This window comes from Octopus sinensis, linkage group LG5 (genome assembly GCF_006345805.1).
Source record: "Octopus sinensis linkage group LG5, ASM634580v1, whole genome shotgun sequence".
NCBI classification, from domain to species: domain Eukaryota; kingdom Metazoa; phylum Mollusca; class Cephalopoda; order Octopoda; family Octopodidae; genus Octopus; species Octopus sinensis.
In genome coordinates, this window is record NC_043001.1 from 115,545,597 (window position 1) to 115,570,541 (window position 24,945).

General features: G+C 37.4%; 1 protein-coding gene and 1 long non-coding RNA gene across 2 annotated transcripts in view; both read left to right on the plus strand.

Moving 5' to 3' along the window:
- LOC115212246 overlaps window positions 1-24,945 on the plus strand; it is a 64,889-nt gene that overhangs the window by 39,295 nt on the left and 649 nt on the right. Inside the window, exon 5 of the mRNA XM_029781084.1 lies at window positions 3,649-3,900. Within this exon, the coding sequence (XP_029636944.1) occupies window positions 3,649-3,900 (252 nt within the window). The remainder of the gene's footprint in view (window positions 1-3,648; window positions 3,901-24,945) is intronic.
- Window positions 5,384-24,714, plus strand: LOC118763409. Its single transcript, XR_004999162.1, has 5 exons — window positions 5,384-5,631; window positions 6,923-6,927; window positions 15,320-15,327; window positions 17,494-17,498; window positions 24,685-24,714. It is a non-coding gene; the product is annotated as an uncharacterized LOC118763409 (long non-coding RNA).

Sequence of the window (24,945 nt, forward strand, 5' to 3'; positions counted from 1 at the left end):
GCATTGTTTTATTCTTCTGGAACTATGTATCTAATTGCATTGTTGGAATTTGTGTAGTTTTATCATGCAAGTTGAATATACAGGGGAAATAAACTTATGGTCAAATGCCATTATAAATAGTGCCCCAGCATGACCAGAACTTTGAAGCTGAAACAGTTTAAAGATTTAAAGACTTATGGCTAAATATCTGGGAGCTCTTTAAATTTTATTTAGGAAAAGAGATCAGTAATTAGAGGGATATCAAATTACTGGACTAGTTCATTAAAGTCAGAAAAAGAGTTATGGCTCTGTTGATAATTGACAGTTAAACTAGATGAGATGCAGTTCAGTTTTGTTCTGGAAAAAAGAAGTACTGATATCATATTCCTGGTCAGTCAACAAGTGAAGAACCTGTTGACCTAGAGAAAGCCTTTGACAGAGGTTACTCATTTGGGGATCTAGTAATTATTGATGAAGCTAGGAGTATAAGAATGGCTTATGTGAGCCATACAATCCATATACAGGTGTATTGTCAGCAATATGAGAAATAGCAATGAGTACAGTGATGACTTTAGTGTGTAGGTAGGATACCATCAGTGCTTAGTCTCTTTCTATTTATCAAAGACCTCCAGGGGAGTTTAAGATTAGGTGTCTACAGGAATTCTTATTTGCTCATGTTCTCTTTTTATGGCTGAAGCTGGAGTAAGACTGGGAAAACATTACAGGTGTGAAAGCAAAGCATGGAATCAAAGGGCCTCATTACCTTGGTAAACATTCAAAACTTAGTAAATCAGAAAACATACAAGACCCTTCGTCCATCTGGATAATTACCTTGTTTCATATGTAAAAAGAGGAATGGGTGGAAAGTTGATATAGTGTATCCAGTGCAAACTGTGTATGTGCAAGAGATACAATGGAATTATGGGTAGGTTGACAAAGTGGACATTGTATGTAGCAGGTGTGCTGGAGCAATAAACATTAAGTGAACATGAGAAATGATGCCTTCAAAAGCCCAGGAAGATTTCTAGATGTAATAGAGAGCTTTTGTTATCTAGGTGATCAAAACAGTATTGGTGGAAGTTGTTCTCAAAGTGTAGTAGCCAATGTAAAATCTGAGTAGAGAAAGTCCATGGATTTATTACTTCTGTCATAAGCATAAAGTTTTTCTCTCAGTGTGAAAAGCTGACCTTATGATGCTTTTTTCAACTTGAAATGCTCCATGATCGTGAGACATGAGCCTTGAATGTGGAGGACCTGAAAAGACTAGAAATAGATAAAGCATTCATGCTCCACTGGATATGCAATGTTAGTGTGCAAAACTGATGGAATACAAATGTGTTGAGGGAACAACTGGCCAAGAATTAAATGTAGTATACATTAGTTTGGGTATGTGATATGTATGGATGAAGACAGTTGTATAGAAAAGTAATGATCACTCACAGTAGATGAAACCTGTGTGAGAGAAAGACATGGGATGAGGATCAGGATGCTGGCACTCATGGAAGAGATGACAAACCAAGTTGATTAGTGATATGCAGTACTCAACATGATTTACCTTCCTATGATTGCACATCATGGCTAAGGCTCTCAAAGCGTAATATATATATATGTACACTATGCACCTGAGTCTCCCCCATCTATCCAGACAACTGAGTTCCCCCTCTAAGTCACTTCCATTCTCCTCATTCTAACAATTGACAATCCCTACCTCACCCTTGTTAATATCCATCTTAAACTCTCATCTTCATTTGTAACTTCTGGATCGCTGCCACTCCTATTGATACTCATTCCTCATTTTTGTCATCCATGACTACATTCCTTTCCTTGTTGGTTTCCAATTTTCACATTCACTTCACTCACAACCTCAACTCCACTTCTATCATCCTGTCCTCACATCTCACTCGCAATCTCTAATTCTACATCCAGTATCCTATCCCCTCAGTCTCCTCCACTTGCAACCTGAGTTCTATCCCTCATCACTCTATCACACATCCCTCTATCATTTCCCAATATACTACATTTTTCTGCTCTTGTAAGAAACTGATATAGAACCTGCTTCTATGCACCATACCATTGCCATCTCTGTACTGCTGATCACCACTCTTCTCCTCCATACTATTCTCAGTCAGTCTTCATTCCTCATTCTCAATTGCACCCCACTCATACTGGTTCCCTCCGCCCTTCTTCACCCTTCTCTACATTTACCTTCTATATACTACTCACCTCATTCACCTCATCTTTATATCCACCTCACTCTCCTTTCACACTCTTACAGCCTTATCTGCAAACCTTCATTATTCTCCTCTATCCTTCTCTCTTCCATTTATCTCTTGGACATGTTACCATGCATGTATGTTCTGTTACCTTGTCATCACCATATTTACCTCTTGAGTCCCATTCCAGTCCTTCCCACCCATTGATGCAAAATAAATAGTTGCCACACATCTTTCTGCCACCCTCCACAGTGATACTTTAACATCTCAACTCCTTGCTTAAAGCATCCACCCTATCTCTTATCTTCCCCATTAGTTGAATAGCTCTTCAGTCTTGCAAGTTACAAAGGAACTTCATTAGAGTTGATGCTATGAAAATAGCACCAAGTCAACTCTGTAAAGTGGTTGGCATTAGGAAAGGTATACAGAAAGCATGCTAAAACTGACTTTTAAGCAAGATGTGGTTCTCTGGCCTGCAGGACCTTGTTAAAATGTATTGTCCATGCTAGCATGGAAAGCAGACACAAGATGATAGTGGCAGTGGCAGCAATGATGATTATCATCCTCTCTATGATGATAGTGCATGTCTGTTTTGAGGAAGATATATACATATTAAGAACCCATATGTCAGAAAAAAATAAGCTCACTTATATTTGTTAATAGAGCAGGTATAATAGTCAAAATGTACAGTATTATAGATCCATTACAGCTAATCTTACCACTTGGTTTTACTCTGGGAATTAAAATGGATATTAGATAACAGCACAGTTAAGAAATACTCTGTGCTCTTGAGATCTGGTAGGTATGGAAAAAATATCTGTTTTGAGGAAGGTAAAAAAGAAATTAATAATGTAATGCAATTTATGAAGTTTTGCAAAATGTAGGTAAAACATTATGAAAAGTCTGCACCAACAAATTTTCATAAATTCCTTTTTTAAAAACACCTATATTGTGGTATTTTAGTTTGACATTAAACTTCCCTTATTTTATTACAATTCTATCATTATCAGCAGTTCCAATTTACAAAAATGTAATATTTCATCATACACATTTTTATTTCATTTTATTTAATGATAGTAGTTGTGGAACTTATGTAGACTTATATTCAATGTTGCCTTTTATTCTGCATCCTTTTCCTGAAACTTTGTGTCTTGCTAATTAAATTTTGCCAACATCTTCAAAACTTAAATGGTAGTCTGATGAAATTCTTGGATACAAGTATTTTTTATATAGATGTGTATTTTCTAATATATTGGTTAGGATTTGAAAATTTGTATTGGACATTTCTTTCAGTGTAAAAGATTGCAATACTAACAGAATTCATTTAAAATTTTCTCATTTTTATGCATCACTTTATATTCAATGCAACTTGGAATATTAATTGCCAATGTAACAGCAAAAAATAAAATATTTTATGCAAGTATTTACGTAAATAATCTGATTTCCTTTTATACAGATCCACCTGATATGGTAGAAATCAAGGCTGATGAACCCTTTCTTGAAGGTGACAAAGGCATTTTGCATTGTAAGGCAAGAAATGGATATCCAGAAAAGTACAGCTACAGGTGGGATCCAAGTAAGAAGACCTCACAAAATTTAACATTTCCTCAACTCAATCGAACACACAATAATGAGGATTACACTTGTTATGTTTCTAACAAGTGCAGTAAAAGAGAATTACATAAAACACATTGGATCAATGTAGAATGTAAGTTGAAAGCTTAAAATTCTATTACAAACCTGTAAAATAATTTATTTACATTCATTACAGAAAAGTACTACGATCTATTCATCTTTGTTAATTTTGTTTTTTACCCCAAAATCTTCACATAGTTGATTTTCTTTGTTTTTCTAAAATAAATTGTTTAATAAAAATACAAATTGTAGGTTGTAAAATTAATTTCAACCTATCAACATTTAAACAGCTGTACATTATTTACATTTGACGGATATTTGTCCTCATCTTGCATGTCTTGTTAACACAATGTTTTGGCTGATATACCCTCATTTCGCCTGGAATTGAACTCGGAATCTTGGGGTTAGTAGCCTGCGCACGCTCTTAACCACTATGCCATAAGCCCGTGGGCAGTTATGGAGTGAATTTTTGGGCTTATAAATCTAATATTTTCCTACCCTTCCTTAATACCATTTTGCATATGCTACTTATTGGATTAAGAACAGAACAAGGAGATAAGCCCTGCTTTCCCAGGAATTACTGGGTACATCAGCTAATATATATATAGATAGATAAAACATAATAGCTTCCCCTGAACCATTTAGTTTCATTTTGGTTGACAAACAAATGAATTAACTCTCTCTTATATATATAAATAAATTTTGCATTTTAAATGCCTTTGGTGAAAATTTTCAGGGTGCATAAAAGGACAATATGTGAACTACATAGCGATTTACTGGAATATTCAAATATACACAGAAAATATATCTATGTTTACTATGTATATGTGTGTGTGCACGCATGCATTAAAAATATTCATTTATTTTAAAATTCAATATTACTAATAATAATAATCATGAATAATGATTTATACTTTGTAAGAGGAACATTATTTACTGAATAAAATGAAATAAAATTAAAGTGAAAGAGAAATAAAGTTTATGTTCATGTTTGTATATGTGTGTGTGCATGTCTATGCTCATATTTATATATACGCATGCACACACATGCACAGACGCACATACACAGGTACAGATATACATACACACAATAATTATGGATGCCAATGGTTTATATATCAACTTACATGTGTATATATGTTACTTTCTAAGTTTTTTATTAATGTACATAAATACATAAGAGCAGCAATAAAAGTTCATTCACACATTATTTGATATTAATATTTATATTGAAGTTTAATAGGTAGGAGCACTCTGTCGGTTGCGACGATGAGGGTCCCAGCTGATACGATCAACGGAACAGCTTCCTCATGATATTAACGTGCAAGTGGCTGAGCACCCCACAGACACATGTACCCTTAACGTAGTTCTCGAGGAGATTCAGCGTGACACAGCGTGTGACAAGGCTGGCCCTTTGAAATACAGGTACAAGAGAAACAGGAAGAAAGAGTGAGGGTAAGTTGTGGTGAAAGAGTACAGCAGGGTTCACCACCACCCGCTGCCGGAGCATCGTGGAGCTTTAGGTGTTTTCGCTCAATAAACACTCACAATGGGCTAAAAGACATGGACGACATCCAGAAACTTCATGAGAAAGTATTGACTGTCTTGAAACTTGAAGTCGGCAAGAATCACAAGGAGGAGGAGACAACTCTTGTGAAACTCCTTGGTCATGTAGAGGAGCTGCGCAACCTAGGAGGATGGCACATCGATGTGCTCAACATGTTCAAACGATCTGCTCCGGACATAGAGTTCCCTGCCCTTCACAAAGAACTTTTCTCAGTAGAAGGCATCGAAGGATCATGAAGTTTAATAATAATGATAATAATCAACTAAATTATGTAAAAGTAAAAGTACATGATTAAAATATATAATATAATAAAATAAAATAAATAAGGTAGCAGAAATAATGAATATAGAATAAATAGGATAAGAATAAAAAATAGAAATAAAGGGGAAGTAAAATTTATTTATGCGTGAATGCATGTCCGTGTATATGCATACATGGATTATATTATGTGTATGTGGATATCTATATATGGATAACATTGTTGGTATTTATAAAACATAATAAATAAAATAAAATAAGGTAAATAAGTAAGCAGAAATAAGGAATAAAGAATAAATGAAAATATAAAGGTGAAATAAATTTGCTTATGTGTTTATACACGTGAATACATGTATGGGTGTATCTTGTTTATATATTAGTATCTCTATATGTACTTGCATATACAGATGTAGAGATGTTTATTTCTAGTTATTTCATTAGTTCATTAGTTTATATTTCCACACCCTAGCGGTTGAGGGAACCTGTGGAAGCGGTAGACCCAGGAAGCACGACCTTCGAACTTTAGGCCTCACCAAGGAAATACACGAGATATAGTATTCAAATTTAGGATGTTTTTGAAAGACACTATACTTTATAATGAGATTAAATATACTTACTGTGTAAAAACAAATTCAAGCGAGGTTGTTGCCAGTACCGAGACCTTTGGAAATATGCTGTGCGTGAGAAGACCCGGCAAGCCAAATGAGACCATAACCTGGTCTGCCTGTGCCAGGGGTGTAACCAGCCCACTTGTGCATACCTTTCCCTTCTCTGAACACTAATCTCTGCTTGCGAAGACCTGTTGAGGCAATTGAAATTGAAACCGAAATCAAAATCAAAGTGAAATTCGATGACGGGCACGAGCACCATACGAGCGTGATTGTTGCCAGCTTCGCCTTACTGGCACTTATGTCCTGTGCTAGTAGGGTGCTAAGAGCACCATCTGAGCATGATCGTTGCCAGAGTGGCTAACTGGCTTGTAGGAGGGATGTAGGAGGCACCATTCGAGCGGGATCGTTACCAGCATCGCCTTACTGGCACCTGTGCCGTTAGCATGTGTAAAAACAAATTCGAGTGAGGTCGTTGCCAGTACCGCCTGACTGGCCCGATGCTAGTGGCACGTAAAAGCACCCACTACACTCTCGGAGTGGTTGGTGTTAGGAAGGGCATCCAGCTGTAGAAACTCTGCTAGATCAAGACTGGAGCTTGGTGCAGCCATCTGGTTCACCAGCCGACAGTCAAACTGTCCAACCCATGCTAGCATGGAAAGCAGACGTTACACAACAATGATGATGATGATGATGTATGGATAATATTGTTGGTATTTATCTGTATATATAAAAGGCAGGATGTGTGTACGTGAACGTAATTTATGCATGTCCACAAATTAGCACACATGTCGCTCCAATTTTAGGAGGACATTTGTCACGATCCTAACTGTATTTTTGTCAAATTATTTTTCCCGAAGCACCAGCGGGTAGTAGTAAAAACCGATTTTCAACCTTAACTTTTACCAATTTTGAAGTTTGCTAACATGAGTTAAGTCCCTTCTTGCCATAAGGAAGTGAAAATGTGTGTGTGTGTGTGAGGGAGAGAGAAGTTGTGTGTGAGGGAGACAGATGTTGTGTGTTGTTGTGTGTGTGTGTGTGTGAGGGAGAGATAAAGTAAGTGACAGTGTTCACCAAAAATAAAAATGTAAAATGTTTTTTTTTCTTATACACGAGATATAGTATTCAAATTTAGGATGTTTTTGAAAGACACTATACTTTATAATCAGATTATATATACTTTCTCACACAACAATGAAAATATATTTATTTTAAATCCTGAAACACATGTCCCTAGATGCAGCCCGGGCGGCTGGGAGTATTTGTCTCCCCTTCGTAAATGTATATAAGGACACAGGAAAAATGTGTCAAAGCCATCAGGAGGCGTCGATGCTTCTTAGGGCTAAACAGCGGTGGTGTACCCCCCTACTGTCACGTTCGTGTTAGATTGACAGTATACAACCATTCTATCGCCCCACCACCGTACATGTCTCTACGAGAGATTTAGAAATTTAGTATTCCTATTTTAAATCATTTATTTATTTTAAATCGTTCATCTTTCTCCCTGCCCCCTCTCTCTCACACACAAACACATTACTTTGGACAAGAAAGAGTTTGTTTTTATTTTACATTGAGGAAGAATGTGTTTTGTTGAGAATCTATGTATTTAACAACATAGAAACATTAAGTTTCTGAAAAGACTTACATTTAATGTTTCTGCAAAGAAAGAGGCTTGGAGAAGCCATTATGAAAGACTGCTGAATGTAGAGAATGAATGGGAGGAGAAGAGCCTGCCAAATGTTAATCCAGTTGAAGGACCAGCTATCCCAATAGAGAGCTCCCTAGTAGATAAAGCAATTAAGGGTATAAAGCCAGGAAAATCCCCCGGCCTATCAGGAATCACCACTGAGATGCTTAAAACACCTGGTGGAGTGGGATATGGCCTAGTCACATGCATTGTAAACCAGGTAGTTCATAATGGAGTCATACCCAATGACTGGCGTAGCAGCACCATAGTCAACTGCTACAAGGGTAAAGGTGATGCTCTAGATAGAAATAACTACAGACGTATCAAACTGCTGGATCAGGTGATGACTGTCACTGAGAGGGTCATAGCCCATCTCATTAGGGAGAGAGTCTGCTTAGATGAGATGCAGTTCGGTTTTGTTCTGGGTAGAAGCACCACTGATGCCATATTCCTGGTTTGACAACTGCAGGATAAATACCTAGCTAAAGATAAACCCCTGTACTTAGCTTTTGTGGACTTGGAGAAAGCCTTTGACAGGGTTCCTCGATCCCTTATCTGGTGGGCAATGTGGAAATTGGAGATTGACGAATGGTTAATAAGGGCTGTACAGGCCCTATACCAAGAGGCCGTTAGTAAGGTTAGGATTAGCAACGAGTATCATAAAGAATTCCGGGTAGAAGTAGGGATCCACCAAGGTTCAGCCCTCAGTCCCTTTTATTCATCATAGTCCTCTAAGCAATAACAGAGGAATTCAAGACAGGTTGCCCCTGGGAGCTCCTCTATGCTGATGACCTGGCCCTCATAGCAGAATCACTACCGGAACTAGAAAAGAAATTTCGGCTGTGGAAGCAAGGTTTAGAATCAAAAGGCCTTAGAGTCAATGTAGCAAAGACCAAAGTTCTAGTAAGTAGGAAGGCGAACTCATCACCCCCCCCGCCTCAATCTGTAGAAAAGGCGTAGGTAGAAACTCCATAAGATGTACCCAGTGTAAGCTATGGATGCATAAGAGGTGCTGCAACATCAGAGGAAAATTAACCGAGAAGATAGCTTTTGTGTGCAGCAGATGCACAGGGGCAATAGACACCACAGATACTCAGAAAACAGATTCCATCACACTCCGGGGAGAGAAACTAGAAGTAGTTGATAGTTTCCACTACCTAGGTGACCGAGTTAGTAGTGGAGGTGGATTCTCATAGAGTGTCACCACTAGAATACAAATAGCCTGGGCAAAGTTCAGAAAGCTTCTACCCCTACTAGTGACAAAGGGTCTCTCGCACAGAGTGAATGGTAGATTGTACGACGCATGTGTGTGAACTACAATGCTTCACGGTAGTGAAACATAGGCTGTGACTGCAGAGGACATGCATAGGCTTGAAAGAAATGAAGCTAGCATGATCCGCTGGATGTGTAATGTTAGTGTGCACACATGACAGAGTGTAAGCCCTGAGAGAAATACTGGACATAAGAAGCATTGGATGTGGCGTGCAAAAGAGACATTTGCACTGGTATGGTCATGTACTATGGATGGATGAGGAGAGATGAGTGAAGAAGTGCCACTCCCAAACAGTTGAAGGAATCCAGGGTAGAAGTAGACCCAGGAATACATGGGATGAGGTGGTCAAGCATGACCTTTGAACATTGGGCCTCACAGAGACAATGATGAAAGACCGAGATCTCTGGAGATATGCTGTGACTGCGAAGACCTGACAGATAACGTGAGTTCATGGCTGTTTCCTGCACCAGCTTCACATAGCAGCCCCAACCCATCCAAAGTACCTTCGACTGCAGGACGGCCTGCTGTGCTTACCTTGGATTGTAGGGTGACCTGCTGTGCTTAAGGAGACCTACTGAGTCAAATACATCAACATCAAAATAAAAATCAAATGGAAATTGTAGTTGTGATACCTCTGCTGGTGTCACGTAAAAAGCACCATCCGAACGTGGCCGATGCCAGCGCCGTCTTGACTGGCTTCCTTGCCGGTGGCACATAAAAAGCACCAGCCGATCGTGGCCATTGCCAGCCTCACCTGGTCTCTGTGCCGGTGGCACATAAAAAGGACCCACTACACTCACGGAGTTGTTGGCGTTAGGAAGGGCATCTAGCTGTAGAAACACTGCCAGATCAGACTGGAGCCTGGTACAGCCTCCTGGATTCTCAGACCCCAGTCGAACTGTCCAACCCATGCTAGCATGGAAAACGGACGTTGAACGATGATGATGATGATGATGATGATGATGGTGATGATGATGATGACGGTGATGATGACGATGACGGAAACAAAGCATTAGGTATCAATTTTTCAATGAATTACACAATATAAATGGGTATTTGTAGCATATTAGGAGGCCAGGGTAGTTGATTCCATGCAAAAAATCCGATTTTTTTTTCTTAGTGAAAATTGTGTGAGCTTTATCTAAAATTTGCCTAGAGTGTTTCATGGTAAATTTGAGAGTAAAAAAAAAAATGTTTTCCATATTCTTAATCTCTGTGTTTTTCCACGTACATTGAAAAATTGATGGTGAAAAGATCAAAGGGTGTGGGGTGTGAAATTTCAGAAGCTTCCACCACACCCACCCTGTTTTTGGACCACAAAAAGGGTTTTGTAGCATATTTGGTGGCCATGGTAGTTGATTCCAAGCAAAAAATCCAATTTTTTTTACTTAGTGAAAATCGTGCAAGTGTTAATCTAAAAATTTAATTTAAAACCTTTTTCCATTCATTTCTGTTTATGAAATTCTCTGTATGTAATTTTGCTTCCTTGGTGGTCAAGGCAAATGATGACTGGCAAAGCAACAGTGCCCTAATGCTGACATTGGATACAATGGCCTGATCTACAATAATGCGCTGATTGAAATCAAGGATGCCCTGCTCAGAATGGGTGGGGCAGCGTTAAACACATTCGGTTTGCCATCCTCATTGCGACAGGGTGTTAACACACTCCCACCAAAGTTACATCTGGACTTGTCATATGACGCTGATGGCCTTGCAGAGTACCTGAGAGTAAATGAACCGAAATTGCTGCCTGATCAGAGGCTAGTGTACGAAACTGTCGTCAGTGCCATTAAAAAACAGGTGGGTGGCATTTTTTTCCTCAATGCTACTAGAGGTACCAGCAAATCCTTTGTAACACAATTAATACTTGATAATATTCATTGCAAGAAACAAATTGCACTAGCAGTTGCTTCCTTGGGAATCGCTGCTACGTTATTGCCAGGAGGTAGGACGGTGCACTCAGCATTCAGGCTGCCTTTACATTTGGTGAGGGCTGAGGTTCCTACTTGCAAGATTGGCAAAATTTCAGAGGAAAATGAAGTTCTTAGTGCCATCTCATTGTATGGGACGAATGCACAATGACCAGTAAGGTTGCCCTTGAGGCACTGGACCGGTCACTGAAAGGTATTAGGGATTCTACAGCTTCTATGAGTGGTGTAACTCTATTGCTTTCAGGAGATTTCTGGCAAACACTTCCTGTCATCCCTAAAGGGAGCCAGGCTGATGAAGCGCGTGCATGCCTTAAGTCATCGACGTTGTGGCTCCAGGTTAAGACCTTAAGTCTAAGCGCAAACATGTGTGCACACTTGCTTGGTGATAGCACATCTGCAGCATTTGCTGAAGTCATTTTAACCCTTGGAGAAGGCAAGGTCCCTAGGAATTATAGGGGTGACATATCCATCTCTGAACTGTGCAACACTGTGGACAACCCTTCCAATCTTTCGGAAACAGTGTTCCCCAATCTGGAGGGGAACACTCCAACATGGCTTCCACTCACATTCTTAGGCTAAGGGTTGGATACCCAATTATGCTAATTAGAAACTTGCTTCCGCCTAAACAGTGCAATGGGACCTGCTTAGTAATCAAGTCTCTGACGCCCCACTTGACTGAGGCCACCATTGTTACAGGGTGCGGGAGGGGTGAAAATATTTCCATTTCAAGGATGCAGCTTTATCCCTCAGGGTCAGACATGCCATTTAACCTCCACAGATCACAGTTCCCAGTGAGATCATGCTTCACCATGTCCATCAACAAATCCCAAGGCCAAACACTATTGGTGGCAGGCATCCATTTGAGGTTTTCCATTCAATCAGGATAAAAATTGATGAACCAATTCCTTATAGGATTTCCTACTAATATTGGCTACACCCCATTTTCAACCATAACTTTCACATATTTTGACATATTTTCCCCAAACTTGATGCCAGCATTACTTAGGACCCATGGAATCTTTGAATGCTGTAAGTTCTCAAATAAAAAAAATAAACAATTGCTGAATGGAAATAATTGATAAACCAATTCCTTATGGGATTTCATAATCAAATTGCCTGCAACCCATTTTCAGCCAAAAGTATACCAATTTCAATGGATTTCACTCAAATTTGATGTCGGTGTCACTTATTTTGGTTTGAAATAAAGCGTTTGATCACTTTATAATCCTAACTTAATTCCGAGCAACACCGGGCTATACTGCAAGTAAAATATATAATGAAATAACATAAAGAAGTAAGCAGAAATAATGAATGAATTAATTAATTATAAATAAAAATAACCACATAAGCAAATTTATTTCACCTTTATATTTTTATTTATTCTTTACTCCTTATTTCTGCTTACTTATTTCATTTTATTTATTATGTTGTATAAATACCAACAATATTATCCATGTATACATATACACATAATATAATCCATCTATGCATAGTAAAGGCACATGGCTTAGTGGTTAGGGCATTCAGCTCATGATCAAAAGATCATAAGTTCAATTCCTGGTGACGCATTTTGTCCTTGAGCAAGACACTTTATTTCACATTGCTCCAGTTCACTCAGCTGGCAAAAATAAGTAGCACCTGTATTTTAAAGGGCCAGCCACGTCATGCTGAATCTCCCTGAGAACTACGTTAAGGGTACACATGTCTGTGGAGTGCTCAGCCACTTGCACATTAATTTCATGAGCAAGCTGTCCTGTCGATCATATCAGCTAGGACCTTTGTCATCATAACCAATGGAGTGCTCCTCAATGTAATCCATGTATGCATATACACACACAGATGTATACTTGTGCATGAATTCCCACATAAACTTTCCCTTTATTTCTAATTTTTATTCTTATCTTATTTATTCTATATTCATTATTTCTGCTGCCTTATCTAATTTTATTACCAGCTGAAATACCTACTGTTGCCCAGGTTTAAGAAAATAATGAAATTTAAAAATACCTTTTAGATCTCAAACATGAAACATAGACTACACTGGTCTTACCTCCTAGTAGCTGAGATACCAACTTTATACATTAACAGCCTGCCGTTTCCCAGGTTATTGGAAATAATGAAATTTAAATATGCCTTTTAAATCTCTAACTAAAGTGAAACCTGGATTATGCAGTTCTCAACAGTAATTAGCTGAGGTACAAACTATTAATGTCAATGACATGTTTTATCCAATGTTTTCACTGTTAGAACTGTTAAAGACCAGGTAGTTCTTTGTCTTTGCAATCACCTTCAATTATCAGTACTTATTTGAAATGCATTGAACCTGAAAGTGCATAAATTTGAGAAGAACCAGTCTGCAGGCACTCTCCTCCTGTTAATAAGTACATTTAATAAAAATTCTATGTGATGATGTGAGTATAAACAAATGTATTGAAACAAATCCAGCAATCAGTCACAGTTTAATTATCTAGAGCTTCTAAATGATGTTTAGAGTGTGTCCTGTAATTGGTGTATAAATGAAAAGATTTTGGGGACTTCCAACCTGCGAACATCCTACATATAATTGCCCATGCGAGAAGCAAGGTGAAGTTCAACAAGAGAGGCTGTCCTTATTTATTAACATAGTGAAACTTAGTTTCACTGGGAGCTGGAACCATTCAAAGGGGATGTCATGTGGGATTAACAGGATCTGTGGAATGAAGACATCCTCACCCTTATAGTTCCTAGTCATAATTATTGCTTCCGGGACATGGAATCACATCACTTTCACCACCAGTCAGGTGCCATTGCACAGTCGAGGTGATTCCAGATTCCTGAGCAGCATGATTGGGGCCTCCTTTTTAAGTGTTAAGTGATGAGGTAGCATCTCAGATGGCTGTAGAGCATTCAAGAACTTAGTTTGAAAGACTGTTATTGTCCAGGCAACAGCTACAAGAGATCCCAGTCGATTTTGTTAATAGCATCATTACATGGTACTAAGATGGCTCGCTCACAGAGCCATTGACTGTTGCTAAAGTTTTGTGCAGTGTTTGGGAGCACATGCATTATGAGATCATTGACAGTTGGTACCATCTCACCACAGGCTTTCTGCCCCTCCCCACCAACTTTGGATGATGATAACTTTCAGAAAAATGGATAGTTTTTAATGAAATTTTTTAATGAATATGTGTTATATCACGTAGATTCCCAACATACAAATTTTGGGGGAAAAGTATTTTGGCAGGGGTTGGAGGAGGACTTTCGGAAAATTCACCGGAATCCACTTGAATTTGTCTTAACTTTCAGAAAATGGATATTTTTTAATACAAATATACCTTGAAGTATGTAGATTCCATCCATATAGGATTTGGGAGGAAAACAATTGGAGATTATTTTTGTGAACTATTCCCCACTGGGGGATGTTTCAGAACAAGTTATCCATATTTGTTTCTGTTTCTCCGTTTTGTGCGTTTGTGCACCTGTATATAACCCTTAACCCTAGTTGTAAAATTTCAAGAAAAAAATTGAAAAGTTAAGGAGTGGATGAATTAAAAAGTCTAAAAGTAGATTTTTTGCATATTCTCTTACACACACACATACACACACACACACACACACACACACACACACACACACACACACACACACACACACACTCACACACACACTCACATAAGTATATATCTTACACAAATAGAAAGCCAGAGAAGAAAATATAAAATGTAAGTGAATTTAGAATTTGTTTTTTATCTGAAATCGTCACAACTGTAATGATGTATGCATACGTGTGTGTGTGTGTGTGTGTGTGTGTGTGTGTGTGTGTGTGTGTGTGTGTAAATAGCTGTTTACTTAGTTACTATGTTGACATTGACAATACAATTAAGTGGAAGTGTTAATAAGTTGATTTGCATCAAGAATAATCACATGGGATTTAAATGTGAAATATCAAGTCTTAATAAAGCCACTTGTTCCCAAAATGGCCAAAATATGTTTTGGAAAATTAATGTACAGTATATAGTACCTCATTTAATTAAGTTAAAAAATGGTGTCTATCTCCGTATGAAATTATTTTTCTGACATGAAAGTACCTTTAGAAATTCTTTTTGTCAGAATCATCACAACTGTAATGATGTATACATACATGTGTGTGTAGATATCTAGTTAGGACATCAAAGACAGGAAGTTCAAGCACAGGAAGTTGAGAAAACGATTTGAACAAGTGAATCTTTTCTATAGAGCAATATTATTCATTTAAAAAAATTAAAAATAAATCAAGGTTGCATTATTCTTTCCAAGGTCAAATTATTCATGTACCCCAAGTATGGTACAAATTGATTCAGAACTTTGAGAATGCATTGAGGACACACACAGATAGGGTATTTTTTTTTATTAAGATATTATATATTTTAATCATCTGCTTTTACTCTTATATAATTTAATTGATTATTATCATTATTATTAAATTTAAATATAAATATGAATATTAAACAAGAGCACAAATCTCCACCAAGGCAACACTAACGTCCTCTCAATGATTAACTGGAGAGGATTTTTAAAATGAGAATATCTGAAATAAACTCAACTGCTCTCACAAACGAAAATACTAAAAATGAACCTGACTTCTCTCAAAAATTAAGTAAAAAACATGGAAAATTAATCCAGAATCCTTATCCACTACCTGATCAATCCCAATGGTAGTCATGGAATGTGACGGTGGGTGTGTGGGGCCATATTTGTAATGTTGCATTCGTGTCGTCTGCATTGGGAACAGGAACAGTTTTCTCTAGGAAAGCCTTTTTTAGTCTATCCATTAATATAGTGTCTTAATGACCATTAAGGTCTATAGTGAAAAATTTATCCATGCGTGAAAGAAAACGGAAAGGACCTGCATACGGTCCTGTTAACGTAGATTTAACAACATCGTTGCGCACAAAAATGTGAGTTCAAGAAGTAACGCTTCCTTCAAGGCAGGGCTAGAAATGCAATTGTCAAGTAGGTAAGAGGTTTTGAATAGGAGCTATATATTCAAAATTGTTAAAACTAAAAATTATCAAGGATAAATTAAATTTATTATTGTTACTAAATATTTTAGTGTTATTTAATTTCTGAGCAGTTTTGCTGCCATTTGTTTATGTAGTTTGATTTCTTTGTCCATCAGTTTCTACTAAGATAGAGATGCGAGTAAAATTAATATTAGAGAAACAAAATAAAACTTTGGAAGCAACAACACTGTCATAACTCATGTGGAAACCATGAGTGTGCTTTCAAGGGAGATAATCAGAGAAAGACTTAAAATTCAGCATAAGATCATAATACTTAAGTAAATATAACAAATAATCTAGAATCCTTGTCCAGTACCAAATTGATCCCAAAATCTAATCAGTTTATGCCAGTCATGAGGCCGAACATCCATGAAGGTTTCATCTGAATCCATCTGGTTGTTCTTGAGATATCTTGTCCACCAGCTTTAATTTTAGCTTCACTCATGCTAGAAACAAATTTTTCACTGAGATATTTGAATCCTTCACTGTCTACATTCATGGCCGTAACAAAATTCTTAAATAAGCCAAATTTAATGTGTAAGGGATGAAGGAAAATTTTCTGAAGGTCAACTAAAGGGATATATTTAATGTTGTATCTCCCTGGAGTGAATTCACTTCACTTTGGCCACTGTTTTTGATTATAGTGATGCTTGTCATCTCTGCTGTTCTAAAGGCACAAAAAGCACTAATGCTTTACATACCCCATTTGCAACCCAAGAAGCAAACCAATAACTTTCAAGTCCCTGCATATATTCCACTTGTGTTTAGAATATTTAATCAAGTGCAAAATTTTTTCCATTGATTCATACATCTCCTTTAATCTTACATGCAATTCTGTACGCCGTTTTGAAAGTACGAATATTTTATAACATGGTGTAAAAGATTCCATTGTTTCAACCTGGAGCCCAGTAGTTCTGACTTTTCTTTTGTTAAACCCAAGTCTCGAACTAAATCATTTAACTCAAGTTGACTCAATAAATACGGAACTTTTTTCGAAGATCCTGGTTCATCACAGTGATCTGCAGTATCACTTGACATGCCTTCAATTGAAGTAGATGCAGTATTTTCTTCATTTAAACTATTTTTCTCAAAAGATGAAGGAGGTTCTGGAATTGGAATATTTTCAGCAGCATGAGAAACTGGTCTTAAAGCTGAAGAGCAATCTGGATAAACAAATCTTGGATTTGTTCTTCTTAGAGAAACCTGTGATATTAGTTAAGCAGAAATAACAATTGGTATAGTGGTTTGTTGGTTTGCGCATACTTTTCCGTTTATCTTTCAACCATTGGGTTAGAGCTATGTTGCAGCTTTTGCAACAAAGAGGAGGTGCCCACAGTTTATCTTGGTCCCCAACTTTGGACCCAAAGTAAAGCTTGTAAGCATTTTAAAATTTCGTTGTAAGCTTATTTCTCTGATCTTTTGATGTAAATTTTCCACACACGTAACAAAAGCTGTCCACATGATTAGCACAAACTTGTCTCCTCATCATAAATATATACAGAAATAACCTAAATCAACACTCAATGAAGACTATCAGTAAACTAAGATATAAAATTAATCAAATGTAAATGTTACTGTAAAGCATCAAAATATATTTCTCAAAAAAATCATTGAAATTATTATAGAATGTACTGAAGCTATGGCTATCACGAAACAATTTTTTCCATCTCTAAATTTTAAGCATTGATCACTTTAATAAATAACTAAACTTTCTACTAAACAGCTTTTCATGTAACCTGGCTCTCTTATTTGATATACTTTGTTTTAACAGCACTAGCAGTTATCAAGGAAAGGTGTCTGAGTGGCTTTCTATAACCTAATATCGATAGCCTTCTGTGAGGAGAACTTTACTATAATTACAGCAATAACAAAGTAAAATAAATTCTCATCTTGTGTGACAATTTAACAGGTAGCCTACATTTAACCTCTATCAGCACTTGTTTTTGTTTCCGTGATGAGTATATGAATGAAAATTGAAAGCAAATAGCCTACTACTTTGTCAATATTATCAATTGGTTGGAAAATCTGATGCTGTGAATAACTAAAAAAGCTACACTTGCTGTCTAAAAACTGATGTCAGATTCAGATTCAGTACCTTAAAATTACCCTAAATCATCTGAAAAAGTTTAAATAGCATGACAATTTTCTTTTTTTTTGCCCAATGATATTGTTATTAGAAATATTAAATTTCCAAATCTCTCATAGAGATATGTATGGTGGTGGGGCGATAGAATGGTTGTATACTGTCAATCTAACGTGAACGTGACAGTAGGGGGTTACACCACCGCTGTTTAGCCCTAGGAAGCATTGATGCTTCCTGATGGCTTCGACACATTTTTCCTGTGTCCTTATATACATTTGTCTCCCCTTCGTAAATGTATATAAGGACACAGGAAAAATGTGTCGAAGCCATCAGAAAGCGTCGATGCTTCCTAGGGCTAAACAGCGGTGGTGTAACCCCCTACTGTCACGTTCATGTTAGATTGACAGTATACAACCATTCTGATATTGTTATTAGTAATACTGAATTAAAAAAATGAATGAATATTTTTAACAATGCGTGCACACACACTTACACATAGTAAACATAAATATATATTCTGTGTATAAATTGGATATTCCATCAAATCACTATGTAGTCCTTATATTGTCCTTTTATGTAACCTGAAGATTTTCACCAAAGGTATTTAAAATGAAAAATTTATTTATATTTGTATATGTCTTGTAATTTTGACTTCATGAAATGAAACAATTGTAGTTGATGGTATTGATTAATTAATAAATTCATTTATATCCAATTCATTTCCATTTTCTAATTATCATTATTATTATTATTATTATTATTATTATTATTATTATTATTATTATTATTATTATTATTATTATTATTATTATTACATATATATAAATAAATAAGGTATTCAGTGATCTGGATGGTTGTACATACACAAATATTTATTAAAGTGTCGAATGTTTTTACAAATCACATATCAGCACTTTCATCTACTCTAATAGATTTTTCAGATTTAAATTTTGTGAAGGGATTTATCTCTTTTTATAGTATTAGTGAATAGGTTGTGGTGGAGAGGGAGAGGGGAGAAAGAAGAGTAATGTGGAGGAAAAGAGGGAGACGAATGGGGAGGGAAAAACTGAGAATGTTTGTGCGCAAGCATGCGCACGCTTGTGTGTGTGTGTGTGTGTGTGTGTGTGTGTGTGTGTGTGTGTGCTCCTGTATCTGAAAGGAACCTTTTGAACAAGAGACAAAGAAAAAGAATATATATTTTTAAGTAGGTGGCTAGGACAGATGCTTACTTTGGTTCAGCCAGCTTACCAGGGGGTCTGAAAGAAAAATGTTTCCAAAGTGAAAAAAATGTGTTTTTTCTTAGTGTCAATGGAAAAGAGAAGGAAAGAAAGGAAGAAAGAAGAAAAAATGTGTTTATATCTATACAATTGGTCAGTTCTTTCAATAGATGATGACAAGTTGATTCTTGGTCTGTAAAAATGGCAAGAACAGGTGGTTACTCTAAGTTTTGTTTTGGGATTTGGTTTGCAAGATTCTTTATATGAGTTCGTGCATAACTCTGGGTGGTTCCTATGTAGAAAAAGACTAATAACTGTTCCAAGTTTCGTTGCTCTACTGCTATGGGAAGTGGGTCAGGGGCATTACTTATTGAACGCCCCTCGTATGTAGGATTAGCTCTGGCATTACCTGTAGAACTCGAAATGTAGTTTACAGCATAAGATGCACAGAAGGTGCTGGTAAAGACGTGAACATGACGTACATAGGGAAGACATCTAGGAGCATTGCAGAACGACTAAATGAACATCTGAGACAATATGACGACAGAAAACAGTCCTCCATACTCTACCAACATGCCAAAGACCACCATGGAGGCAACTTGGGTCAACTTGATACCCGCATCTTATCCAAGCACCCAAAAGACCCAACACTCAGACAAATATGGGAGTACATCCTCATAAATGAAACTTCCCCAATACTAAATAGGAAATATATATAGTAGATATCATACCTCCATACCACAGTTTACACAGGTAGAGTAGAATATTTAGTGGACTGTTATGTAGATAGATGTGTGTGTGTATGCACGTGTGTTTTCTTTTTTTTTTTGTATGTAAGCATATGGGTATGAAAATAAACAGTTCAACATACAGATGGATAGGTACATAGATTATAAGAACAGACAAGCACATATATACAAATAGAGACTGAAACACATGACCATATATACACACACACTTTGCTCCACACAAGGACACATATGGAGACACGGGTCCACACATATAGAGATTCATATCCATACATACAAACACAGTACAAATTTGCAAAACGCACACACACACACACAGACATGCACACACAAGGAGACAGAGGTGCATACATATACAAACGCACACTCACACACACATACATAGAAAATACACAAACACGAACATGCAAGCACATGAATATGCAGAATACATACATACAGATGCACACACACACATACCTACATATATACATATACATACACACACATATATACTTACACACACTTGCATACATGCATACACACATGCATGCATGCATAGGCACTCACACACACACACAGACTGACCCACACACATGTGCACAAACAAACAAAAAGGAACTCAGTGTAAATAACAGACAGTCAAGACTATTGAAAAGGTTGCAAGATGCAACGAAAATTTTAGGAAAATAAAAATAAGAAATAAGTGGAAATTTTACCAGTGAGTGTGTTAAATCATAAGGCACAAAAACAAAATGACTCTCCCCAGACACAACAGAATAATGAAAGTTATTTTTCAAAAAATTGTCTGGACTTATCATCATCATCATCATCATTGTCCAGTACCAGATTCCCATACTGGTATGGGTTGGAAAATCTATATGCAAGAGTGTTTCTATTTATGTATATTCATACACACACACACACACACACACACACACACACACACACACACACACACACACACACACACACATGCATATATCTTAGGGTTCCAGATGGGTTTATAAGGAAGTTAATGTGATTTTCATATTTTCAGCCATTCAGTTTGTGGGAGAATTTTGCTATGAAGTGTTGTTCCATATTTTTTCTGAAGATGGTATCATTCCTTAGGCATTTATAGAAGGGAAAGATCTTGAATCTTCCTTCTCCACATGTTCCTAAGTGGAATTTTTTGTAGCTCTCTCTCTCTCTCTCTCTCTGTTGGATATGTTGTCCGTGAATTCTGGCTCAGTCGCATAAAGAATTGCCAGTTTCACCTATATAGTTCTTGCATGTGGGACAGGTTATGCAATATATTAAGTTTTGTGTCTTGCAATTCATGCTTGCATTTGCTTTGAATGTGTGTGACATCGAAGCTTGCAAGTATGGTATTTTCTGGGACAGTATTTGGAATGTGTGTGAGAAAGTCTATGTCATCCCTTATGTAGCTTGGTATCAGTTGGCATAAAGGTTTGAGGAATACATCTATGAAGTGGCTTAGTTGTTGTGTTGGTGTGTGTATGTATATACATAAATAGAAATATTCTTGCATCCAGATTTTCCAACCTATACCAGCATGGGAATCAAGCATTGGACAATGATGATGATAATAAGTCAAGACAATTTTTTGAAACCCTACTTAGAGTAACCACCTGGTTTTGCCATTTTTACAGACCAAGAATCAACTTGTCATCATCTATTGAAAGAACTGACCAACTGTATAGATATAAACACATTTTTTCTTCTTTCTTTCTTCCTTCCTTTCTTTCCTTCTCTTTTCCATTGACACTAAGAAAAAACACATTTTTTTCACTTTGAAAACATTTTCCTTTCAGAAAACCTGGTAAGCTGGCTGAACCAAAGTAAGCATCTGTCCCAGCCACCTACTTAAAAATATATATTCTTTTACTTTGTCTCTTGTTCAAAAGGTTCCTTTCAGATACACGAGCGCACGCACACACACACACACACACACACACACACACACACACACACACACTTTTTCTCCCACTGCCTCCCCATTTCTCTCCCTCTTTTCCTACCCTATACACTCCACATTACTCTTCTTCCCCCCCCCCTCTCTACTCATTCCCTAATACCATAAAAAGAGATAAATCCCTTCACAAAATTTAAATCTGAAAAATCTATTAGAGTAGATTAAAGAGCTTATATGTGATTTGTAAAAACATTCGACACTTAATAAATATTTGTATGTGTACAACCATCCAGATCTCTGAAAACCTTTTTTTTTTCTAACATATATATATATTTGATTTGAAAACCCCACTGGAATGGGAGAAAGCGCTAATAATCTGAATGATATGATCTGAATGATATGATATATATATGTAAAAAATGTAATATATAAATAAATATCTATAAATATGAACCATCCTATCTTCTGATTACCTCATTTCTTCTAATATATATATATATACATATATGCATATATATATATATATATATATATATATATATATACACTATCATTGTCATTTAACTTACGTTTTCCTTGCGGTAGGTTGAACAGTTTGACATGGAACTTGCCAACTGGCCAAACTCGAGTCGTTTGTTATGGCTTGGTTTGTACAAGTGAATGTCTTTCCTAATGCCAACCACTTAACAGAATGTGTTGGTTGCTTACTATGTGTCATTTGCACCTGGAAGAACAAGACTATGTATGGAAGACGGCAATTTTAATTTGTATGACACTAAAATTTAAAAAATGCCGAATATTTTCTCAATTACAATCATTGCCTACTTAAAATAGTTACAACAGTTAACATGTCCGAAGGGCTTTTGTCCTATTCTAATTTAAGACTATATTAAGACAGAGAATGATGTAAAGGAAATTTGGCTTCTATTTCATGCAGGTTGAGCCACTGTTTAAAGGCTCCCAAATAGCTTTATGTATAATTCATGTGTAGTTTTTGTTTTATTTAATTGTTGCCAAATACTCAAAGCTTATTTTTATAGTTTCTCTTGTAAAATTTACTTCAGGAAGCCTTTTGTGCAGAGACTATTGATAGTCCCTACCAGCAATAGATATGTCACATGAAGAGAGGTTGGTCAACACAAAGAAATTCTCTATCAAAAAGATAATATATCAAAGATAAATGCATCATATTCTGATTATAATTGTGAGAATGAATATCATCATCATCTTCATTGTCATTTAACATCCGTTTTCCATGCTGGCATGAGTTGGAAAGTTTGACTGGATCTAGCAAGCCAGAAGCTGGCACCAGGCATCACTGTCTGTTTTGGCATGGCTTTACAGCTGGATGCCTTTCCAAACACCAACCACCTTACAAAGTGGACACTGCATTTTGCAGGACACCAGCACCAGCAAGGTCTGTTTTGGCATGGTTTTTACAGCTGGATGCTCTTCCTAACACCAACCACCTTACAAAGTGGACAGTGCATTTTGCAGGACACCAGCACCAGCAAGGTCTGTTTTGGCATGGTTTTTACAGCTGGATGCTCTTCCTAACACCAACCACCTTACAAAGTGGACAGTGCATTTGCAGGACACCAGCACCAGCAAGGTCTGTTTTGGCATGGTTTTTACAGCTGGATGCTCTTCCTAACACCAACCACCTTACAAAGTGGACAGTGCATTTTGCAGGACACCAGCACCAGCAAGGTCTGTTTTGGCATGACTTTTACAGCTGGATGCTCTTCCTAACACCAACCACCTTACAAAGTGGACAGTGCATTTTGCGGGACACCAGCACCAGCAAGGTCTGTTTTGGCATGGTTTTACAGCTGGATGCTCTTCCTAACACCAACCACCTTACAAAGTGGACAGTGCATTTTGCAGGACACCAGCACCAGCAAGGTCTGTTTTGGCATGGTTTTTACAGCTGGATGCTCTTCCTAAACCAACCACCTTACAAGTGGAACAGTGGCATTTTGCAGGACACCAGCACCAGCAAGGTCTGTTTTGGCATGGTTTTACAGCTGGATGCTCTTCCTAACACCAACCACCTTACAAAGTGGACAGTGCATTTTGCAGGACACCAGCACCAGCAAGGTCTGTTTTGGCATGGTTTTACAGCTGGATGCTCTTCCTAACACCAACCACCTTACAAAGTGGACAGTGCATTTTGCAGGGACACCAGCACCAGCAAGGTCTGTTTTGGCATGACTTTTACAGCTGGATGCTCTTCCTAACAACAACCACCTTACAAAGTGGACCAGTGCATTTTGCGGGACAACCAGCACCAGCAAGGTAGGTTTTGGCATGGTTTTTACAGCTGGATGCCTTTCAAACACCAACCACTTTATACAAACGTGAACTGGATGCTTTTTATTTGGCACCAGATCTGCTTGAGTCATTCATTAATTCACTACACAAAGATCATTCTGAGGGGGAGGGGTGTATTGGAGGAGGTGGGTTTGTGTCAGGTGATGAGAGGTTATATGTTGGTGTAGAGGAGATACATGGTTATCCAGTCAGAGGGAGAGACCAAGAGAGAGAAGAGAGATGAAAGATCAAGAATGAGAGAGAGACTGGAAGAGAGTGAGAGTGTGAGAGAACATGAGAGAAACATGCATACCTCCAGGTACCGGGATCAAAATACAAATGGGATGGTAGAATATTTCCAAGGGTGCATGAGCAGGAAGGATTGACTTGACTTGAATGCTGAGAGCAGGGGAAGGGGATATGGTGACTGGTGAACTTGGGTATATAGAGGAGGTGAGGGACAACAGGATGGCATTGTTACAAGGGGCAGGGTAGTGAGGACAGGATTGGGGTG